The following is a 9,090-nucleotide window of genomic DNA, read 5'->3' as shown; positions in this document are numbered from 1 at the left end:
AACTGGCTGGACTACAATTCCCAGCTCCCCGTGGGCGAAATACCCCAAAATGCAACAGGGGTGAAGCTGCCGCCCCCTTTGGAAGCTCAGCCTTTGTTTTTCTGCTCCTGGAAGACTACAACTCCCGTCATGCTGCGGGAGGGACTTGCCTCAAAGCAGGGAGCATGATGGGAAATGTAGTCACGCGCCCTCCCCAGGCTCCCTTCCACCCCAGGCTGGGAGAAGGCTCACTTTGTGTGTTTGTGCATGTCTAAATGTGCAGCATCATTGAAAATGTGGTGGGTGGCAGATTACTCAGCAGCCCCTCCCAAATACTACAACTCCCAGAAGCCTTTGCGAGAACAGGTGGGAGGGCGGGGCCAGGGCTAGGCTGGGTTCTGTTTCAACTGCTTGCAACAGAAAGCGCAGCCGCCGGGCGACCTGATGGTGATTTACTGGATAGGTTAGGGGGCTTTTGCTTTGCAAGAGGGGGTGGAGGGAGGGGGTGATCTTTCAGAGAAAAAGCGGACCGACGTGGGAGCAGGAGATCCATTGGGGGATCTGGTATCTGGGAGAACAGGAGGAGGCTGGGCTGCAATGGGGTGTTTCTGAAAGTGAAAGCAGAGCTGCACTGAAAGGTTATATTTGGGGGGACGGGAGATTTTGGGGGGCTGGGGAAGGGCGAAGGACGTGGAGAGGCGTCCTGGGTGGACACAGCCTTGCTCAGGGGCCGGGCCTTGAGGGTGCCTCCTGTGAAATGGGCCTATTTGGCTGCTGCAGGGGTTGGTGGCTGCAGTAGGATCAGCCCTTGAGAGGTCAGCCTTTCCTGGCCTCAAGCTGGGGCCGTCCAGGTAAGGGGAGGGGTGGCAGCTGGGGGATGGCCTCTCCGTCCAAACAGGGGTCCCCTGGTGGGGCAGGGCTGCTGCACGGGAGCAGGACTCGATCCTACGGCAGCCTGGTCAAGACGGTCAGCTCGCCGGTGCGAGAGAGGCGGCTGGAGCATCGGCTGGAGCCTGCGGACACCCTCCAGGGGTTGGCGGTCAAGTATGGGGTCACGGTGAGTCTGCTTAGAAAAGGGAGGGGTCATGATCCTTACACGTACGCTCAGAAATGGTGTGTACAGTGTTGCTGTTGCCGTTCATATGTAAAGCCCTTAACAGTTTGGGACCAGAATTTTAACGGCGGTTGCCTTACCCCATATGCGACGACTCTGCCCCATTTTGCATTTGTAAGAGCTTAGTCTTTGGAACTCCCTGTTCATTGATATTGGGCAGGTGCCTTCGCTGTACTCTCTTCAGTGCCTGTAAAAAAACATTTTTGTTTAGACTAGCCTACCCAAATGCTTAGAAAGGTGACGTGAGTTTTTAATCTCTTTTTAGTCTACTGCTAGTTTAACTTTTTGAATGTCTTAAATTATTGTGGCTAATTTTTCTTAGCAACAATTTCCTTTTTTCCCTTTTTTTGCAAACCACTTTGAGGGGGTTTTTGGGGAGGGGGGCAGGCAAGCAGTGTATAAATTTTATGAAATGAATAACATATTAAGCTATTACGTATACATATACACACATTAGGGATGCAGGTGGTGCTGTGGGTTAAACCACAGAGCGTAGGACTTGCCGATCAGAAGGTCGGCGGTTCGAATCCCCGCGAGGGGGTGAGCTCCCCTGCCAACCTAGCAGTTCGAAAGCATGTCAAGTGCAAGTAGATAAATAGGTACTGCTCCGGTGGGAAGGTAAACGGCGTTTCCGTGCGCTGCTCTGGTTCGCCAGAAGCGGCTTAGTCCTGCTGGCCACATGACCCGGAAGCTGTACGCCGGCTCCCTCGGCCAGTAAAGCGAGATGAGCGCTGCAACCCCAGAGTCGGCCACGACTGGACCTAATGGTCAGGGGTCCCTGTACCTTTATATACACGTTATACTTACAGTTGAACAACTCGGGAGTAAGCATGCATAGGACATTGGTGCATGGCACCACTGGCTTGCAGCTGCCCCATTTTTAATGCGCATATACAGTGGTGCCCCGCAAGACGAATGCCTCGCAAGACGGAAAACTCGCTAGACGAAAGAGTTTTCCGTTTTGGAGGTGCTTCGCAAAACGAATTTCCTATGGGCTTGCTTCGCAAGACGACAATGTCTTGCGAGTTCCTGCGGGTTCCCCCCCCTTTTTCTAAGCCGCTAAGCCGCTTATCAGCTGATCCGATGAGCAGATAAGCCGCTAATAGCGCTAATAGCACTAATCCGCTAATCCTTCAATGGGCTTGCTTCGCAAGACGAAAAAACCGCTAGACGAAGAGAATCACAGAACGGATTCTTTTTGTCTTGCGAGGCACCACTGTATATGCTTGTTGGTATCGTGTAGCTGGAAGGGAAAATTCCACCAGGTTCAGCTTATGCATTTACCCCGGAACTTTGAATGAAGGAAGAAGCATAGAAGCTGGTGGAAATATTCTTTCTGATACAACTTTTATGGGACAAGAGACATGTATATTTTATTGCTGCATTACCTGCTTATTTATGTACCAGCAGTAACTATAAGACCTTCTGTGTTAAGCACAACTGACCTTGGACAAAGCCAGCTGATAAATCATATTAACAGCAAAAAAATAAAATAAATATAAACATATATAGATGAGCTCAAATTGACTCTAGAATGAAGAGGAGAACCGTCTCCTCCAGAAACCCCTGGAGCTGAGATGCCAGTTCCTTGCTCCGAAATGAGATATTGGAATCTGGCTGATAAATATCCAATACTGTTGAGATTCAGGAAGGGCCTTTTCAGTAGAGGTCTTTTGTTGTTGTTGTTTAGTCGTGTCCACCTCTTGGTGACCCCCTGGACCAGAGCACGCCAGGCCCTCCTGTCTTCCACTGCCTCCCGCAGTTTGGTCAAACTCATGCTGGTAGCTTCGAGAACACTATCCAACCATCTCGTTCTCTGTCGTCCCCTTCTCCTTGGGCCCGCCATCTTTCCCAGCATCAGGGTCTTTCCCAGGGAGTCTTCTCTTCTCATGAGGTGGCCAAAGTCTTGGAGCCTCAGCTTCAGGATCTGTCCTTCCAGTGAGCACTCAGGGCTGATTTCCTTCAGAATGGAGAGGTTGGATCTTCTTGCAGTCCATGGGACTCTCAAGAGTCTCCTCCAGCACCAGAATGCAAAAGCATCCATTCTTCGGCGATCAGCCTTCTTTATGGTCCAGCTCTCACTTCCATACATCACAACTGGGAAAACCGTAGCTTGAACTATACAGACCTTCTTCCTGCTACTCTCCCAATATCTCTCAGCTTCTCCCCTCTGCAGCCTCTGAACTGTGACCTTCTGCAGACCACTGTTCTAAATCTATACTGTCTCCCTCTTCTCTGGGAAGTGCGGGGGGTGGGTGTACCATTCCTCCTCTGTCCAGCCCCTGACAAGTATTGAGCTAGATGGGCCATTGGCCTGATCCAGCAGTTAGTTTCTGGTTCCATAAGAACACCAGAAGAGGGGTTAACCAGATGTCCCAAAGGGCTGGACCCAAGCACAAGAGGAACTCTCTCCTCCTGTGGTTTCCAGCAACTGGTATTCAGAAGCATTGCTGCCTCAAACTGGGGAGGCCATTCTTGTTTATTCTAAATATTCACAAAGTTTGAGTTGCTATTCTTCCTTTGTTGGAACGCTATTCCCTTTCCAATTCTTTGCGGTCACCATTTCACAGGTGGAGACGAATCAGCGTATAGAGGGGAGGTCCCAAAAAATATCTACATGGTGCCTAGGGAACAACTTGCACCTTAATATCAGCAAGACAAAGGAGATGGTGTTGGGCTTTCGGAGGAAGAGAGGAGAACTAGCCCCGCTGTACATCGGGGAGGGCTTTGTAGAGAGAGTCTCTTCCTTTAAATTCCTAGGAGTTTATCTCCGTGAAGACCTTACTTGGAAAATCAATACAACCCAGGTGGTTAAGAAAGCCCAACAGAGACTCCATCTCCTCTGAATATTGTGAAAGAACGATGTCAATCAACATTTGATGATCTCCTTTTACCGGTTCACAATAGAAAGTGTCCTTTCCTACTGCATCACGGTGTGGGACCCTGGTTTGACATCATCTGATAGGAAGTGCCTACAGAGGGTGGGGAATACAGCACAAGATATTATGGGCTGTCCTGTGAATCCGCTGGATGAATGTTGCCTCAGAAGAGTGAGGAAAATTTTCAGGGATGATTCACACCCTGGCCGGCACTTTCTTGATCTCCTGCCCTCGGGCAGAAGATATAGAAGCATGATTCGTCATACCAACAGGGTAAAGAACAGTTTCTGTCCATGGGCTGTTAGGCTGCTGAATGGAAAGATAACAACAGGGCAACTGACTTTCGGGTTTGGTGGGTGTGCGTCAGTAAACGAGGGGAATTAAGACTAAGAGAGCTGAGTGGGGGGTGCAAATTGTACAAGTGACAATAAAGTATTTCAATTTCAATTCTCGCCGCTGTTGTGGCGTATCCCAGCTTGATCAATAATAATAATAATAATAATAATAATAATAATAATAATAATAATAATAATTTATTTATACCCCGCCCATCTGGCTGGGTTTCCCCAGCCACTCTGGGCGGCTTCCAAAAGAATATTAAAATACTATGATACATCAAACATTAAAAGCTTGCCTAAACAGGCATCACAAAATTTTAACAAGGCTGTACTCAGGTGCTCCAGCAAAAAGACGAGGCCCTGGCTCTGCCCAAATTATGCCAAAGTGAGCTCCCCCACTCAGTTTCTGCTGTTTTGCATGTTTCCACGTCCATGAGGTCTAGCAGCTTGCTTTGTTAAAGAGCCTTGTATTTAGCAGCCCTTCCCTTTCCGTTCCAGACAGAGCAAATCAAGAGAGCAAACCGGCTGTACACCAGCGACTCCATCTTCCTCAAAAAGACTCTCTACATCCCTGTACCAGTCGAACCCAAGGCGCTGTTGTCCAACGGGTTAGATCTCGAGGAAGACGAGGAGGAGAAGGAGAAGGTGGAAGAAGGGGAGACGGGGGCCTTTCAGTCCGAGGCCCCCAAGAAGCAGAAGCATCCGCGGAAGAACGGGGCATCGGGGGCCTCTGCCCCCAAGCACGACCTCTCCGCTGCGGACTTCCTGTTCAAGCTGGACTCAGAGATCCGCCGATCCAAGCAGGCCGCCACGAAGAAGCTGCGGGAAGGGGGGAGCTCGTGAGTGACCCTGCTTTTTCCCTTTTCTGTGGGTCTCAAGGGTGGCACAAAGCGGATCCTTCCTCCTCTGCCCCCCCCCCCCGGATTAGGCTGTGTTGCGCTGCAACAGGAGCATTGTATTTAGGTCGCTCGGAGCAAGTGAGTCAAGCTGTGTTGTGGGAAAAGGGCAGACAGAGTGCTGGGCCATTTTCCTCCCAGGCAATTGTACCCATTTCACAGATGGGAAAAATTAAGGACAGGCTTTATGAGGAAGGCCATTATTATTATTATTATTATTATTATTATTATTATTATTAGGCTGCACTTGAAGCATATGATCCCAGAGTGGTTTACAACAATAAAGGGGTCTCCTGAACAGGGGTCAATATGTTTTCCCCACACACCCGGCACTCAGGCTGCCCTTTCCCCACAATGCAGCTTGACTTACTTGCCCCAAGCGACCTAAATACAACGCTCCATTCTCAGACTCCTGTTGCATCTTGCATCTTGCTTGCAGCGCAACACAGCCCAATTGGGGAGGGGGGGCAGAGAAGGAGGGATCTGGGGAAAATATTCCAAAGGCCCGTTTTTAAAATACTAAAATCGACTAAAACAATGTAATTATAATAACATGCATTTTAATTTTCATTTCGGAGCTCCACCTGTCACAAGGGAGTCAAGTCTGGGTTGTGATATCTACTACTACTACTACTAAATTTTATTTATACCCCGCCCTCACCAGCCAAGACTGGGCTCAGGGTGGCTAACACCAGGTATGAAAACAGTTGATTGAAATACAACTTAAAAACAAGATTAAAATACAACATTAAAATGCAGCCTCATTTCAGTGGGAACTCAAATCAGAAACTTTTGGGGGGATGAAAACGTCGAGTCTTCACCAAGGCCAACTATCCAGACTGGTCCTACGTGGGCCAGAAAAAAGCCGGGGAAGTCCCCAAGTAGGAGTTTCATCACAAACGGAGAAAGGAAAAAGGAAAGGGGAAGGGATCAAGTTGATTCCAAGCCAAAGGCCAGGCGGAAAGAAATCAGATCCTGCAGGGCCCTGGTCTCATGAGGCAGAGCGTTCCACCGGGCCGGAGCCAGTGTTGAAAAGGCCCTGGCTCTGGCTGAGGCTAATCTGACTTCCTTAGGGCCCGGGACCTCTAGAGTGTTGCTATTTATGGACCTTAAGGTCCTCCGTGGGGCATACCGGGAGAGGCAGTCCCATAGGTACAAGGGTCCTAGGCCGTGAAGGCCACAACGCTGGAAACCATATCTGTGGGTTTTTTCTAACTGGGGGGCCTAAATCCTTAATTTGGCGTAAGAACCAGGCTGCAGCTGTGAAGTAGCAAACCAGGCACTCTGGCATGCTTAGATGCCTCCTTCTGTGGCCACCAGAGGGCGTAGTTGCTACAGAGCTGCTCCATCCTTGAATTTGTTGATGCTGATATTCTCATTTCTAACGGATTTCTGCAAAAGCGTGCAAGATAAAGACTTGAGAGCATGTGGAGTTTTGAAACGGGGCCTCCTTGGACTGGGAGACCTGCAGAGATTCTGGTCATTCCCCCCAAACACCTGCACCCAGTTCCACGCAGCTTGGCTGGCTAGCACGAGCGACCTGAGATCGCCTTTTGCTTTAAAAACAGTCCCAGTGCACTGCGCTTTCTTTTCCACACCCTTCCTCTGTATCGGCGGATCCGTTGCCGGGTGATCAGAGGAGGGATTGTGCGTTTGTGTGTTTGTTGCGGAACATTGTGATCCTGCCTAACGGATTGTGGGTGGGGTGGGAAGCTTTGAGGTCTCATCCAACTCTGGTCCTCAGCTTCGCCAAACGCAGCATTTATGGGCATCCTTGAAATAAAGTTAATGGAGCATTCTGCCCGCCACCGAGGGCCCCATTTTCTCCAGAGTAGTCTCTCGGGGGCCACATGCTGGCATTGCAAGGGCCAGAATTGTCCCTCGGTGAAGCTGGAGCCAGCACTTCCCCTGCCCCAGATTTGGAGCCCACTGAGGCACCTCACTCCTGGGAATTTATAAGTCTACTAGCAACTGTTAGGGACGCGGGTGGCGCTGTGGGTTAAACCACAGAGCCTAGGTCATGCTGATCAGAAGGTCGGCGGTTCAAATCCCCGCGACGGGGTGAGCTCCCGTTGCTCGGTCCCTGCTCCTGCCAACCTAGCAGTTCGAAAGCACGTCAAAGTGCAAGTAGATAAATAGGTACCGCTTTGGTGGGAAAGTAAAGGGCGTTTCCGTGCACTGCTCTGGTTCGCCAGAAGCGGCTTAGTCCTGCTGGCCACATGACCCGGAAGCTGTATCTACTTGCACTTTGACGTGCTTTGGAACTGCTAGGTTGGCAGGAGCAGGGACCGAGCAACAGGATCTCACCCCGTCGCGGGGATTCGAACCACTGACCTTCTGATCGGCAAGTCCTAGGCTCTGTGGTTTAACCCACAGCGCCACCCGTGTCCACAAGGGACACAACTGCAAATCCTTCTCAACAGTAGCTGCAGCAGAACATCTCTCTCTCTCTCTCTCTCTCTCTCTCTCTCTCTCTCTCTCTCTCATATATTTCCCTTTCCCACACTTTAGGGTTTCTGGGAGCGAGCCAGGCTCTCCCCACGCCACGGCCGCCTCCTCTCCCTCCTACCAGAACGAGACTTCTTCCCGCGCTGTCCTGGGCCCCGTGCCTCTCACCAAAATCGCCCGTGCCGACACCCTCCGCGACCAAGAGGACGAAATCTTCAAGCTCTGAGCAACGCCACTTCCCTCCTTCCGCTGTCCGTGGGGCTCCGGCGACCGCAAGAGACCCTCCCCATCCCTTTGCCCCCCACCCCGCCGGACCCACCGGTAAGGGGACTCTCCCGCTGCAAACAGCCAAGGAGCCGGGAATTGTTTTTGGAGGAGGGACGACCCCCGTAGACGGGCGCTTCGGAAGGGGCCTCCGCGGCGTCAGCATCATCGACGACCCATTTCTGCCTCCTGGATTTTGAACAGACTTTTTGTGTGTTTTTGTCTCTGCGTACCTTCGTTTTCTCCCTCCTCCTCTGTCATATTTATCACCTTAAGTGCTTTCTTGCCTGTCCTCAAAGTCCAAGGATAACCTTCCCTTAATGCCCCCCTGTGGTATATATGGAGCGGCTGGCTGAACGGAAGCAAAGGGGTCGCTGTTGTGCTGTGGGAAACCTCTCCCTTGTTTTCCGGCGGTCAATTTAGGGCTGGGGTGGCCGTCGTGGGATCCCCGGTGTGGCTGGCCGTTGGGCGAGGGCTTGTTGGGTCTGTGCTCGATTTAACAGTGGGATCCCTGAGCCGTTCCAGCCCATCCCCCTTCCATTTCCAAGGCTCCATCTCCTCACCCTGCAGACTTCCGGTCCTCTTGTTGTACTGCCACCCCTGTGATTAAAACAACTGGCAGTTTTTGCTGACTTCCAAGTTTGTCTCTGTGCCTGTCTGACTCTGTTTGTTTTTTGTCTGCAACGGTCGCTGGCAACCTGGGAGCTGCACAGCATGTCCACGAGCAACACGCTGGGATTTTGTCCCTGGGGTTTTGCCTCTCCCCGTAAGTGGGATAAAAATAAAAATAAAAATAAATTTTATTTATACCCTGCCCTCCCCGGCCAGAGCCGGGCTGAGGGCGGCTAACACCAATAAAATCACAGTAAAAACATAATAGGGGGGGGAAGGGGGGGGAAGAAAAAAACACAATTTAAAATCCAATTTAAAATGCAGCCTCATTTTAAAGTAGCTGTTAAATCATAAGGGGAGGGAAATGTGGGTCAGACTGAATCCAAACCAAAGGCCAGGTGGAACAGCTCTGTCTTGCAGACCCTGCGGAAAAATGTCAAGTCCCGCAGGGCCCTAGTCTCTTGGGACAGAGTGTTCCACCACGTCGGGGTCAGCGCTGAAAAGGCCCTGGCCCTAGTTGAAACCAATCTAACCTCCTTGAGGCTCGGGACCTCCAAGGT

At 50.9% G+C, this 9,090-nt stretch overlaps 1 protein-coding gene across 1 annotated transcript; it reads left to right on the top strand.

Moving 5' to 3' along the window:
* Positions 1 to 212: 212 nt before the first annotated feature.
* LYSMD1 (LysM domain containing 1) lies at positions 213 to 8,557 on the top strand. The gene is made up of 3 exons (XM_083477401.1): positions 213 to 1,036; positions 4,809 to 5,149; positions 7,718 to 8,557. Exons 1-3 carry the CDS (start codon positions 857 to 859, stop codon positions 7,878 to 7,880), a joined length of 684 nt encoding a protein of 227 aa, XP_083333527.1. The 5' UTR covers positions 213 to 856; the 3' UTR covers positions 7,881 to 8,557.
* The last annotated feature ends 533 nt before the right edge of the window (positions 8,558 to 9,090 follow it).

The sequence above is a fragment of the Podarcis liolepis genome, assembly GCF_965112155.1.
Source record: "Podarcis liolepis genome assembly, chromosome: 15".
NCBI lineage: Eukaryota > Metazoa > Chordata > Lepidosauria > Squamata > Lacertidae > Podarcis > Podarcis liolepis.
The sequence above is the reverse complement of the archived record's forward strand: the minus strand, read 5'-3'. Positions and strand labels throughout refer to the sequence as shown.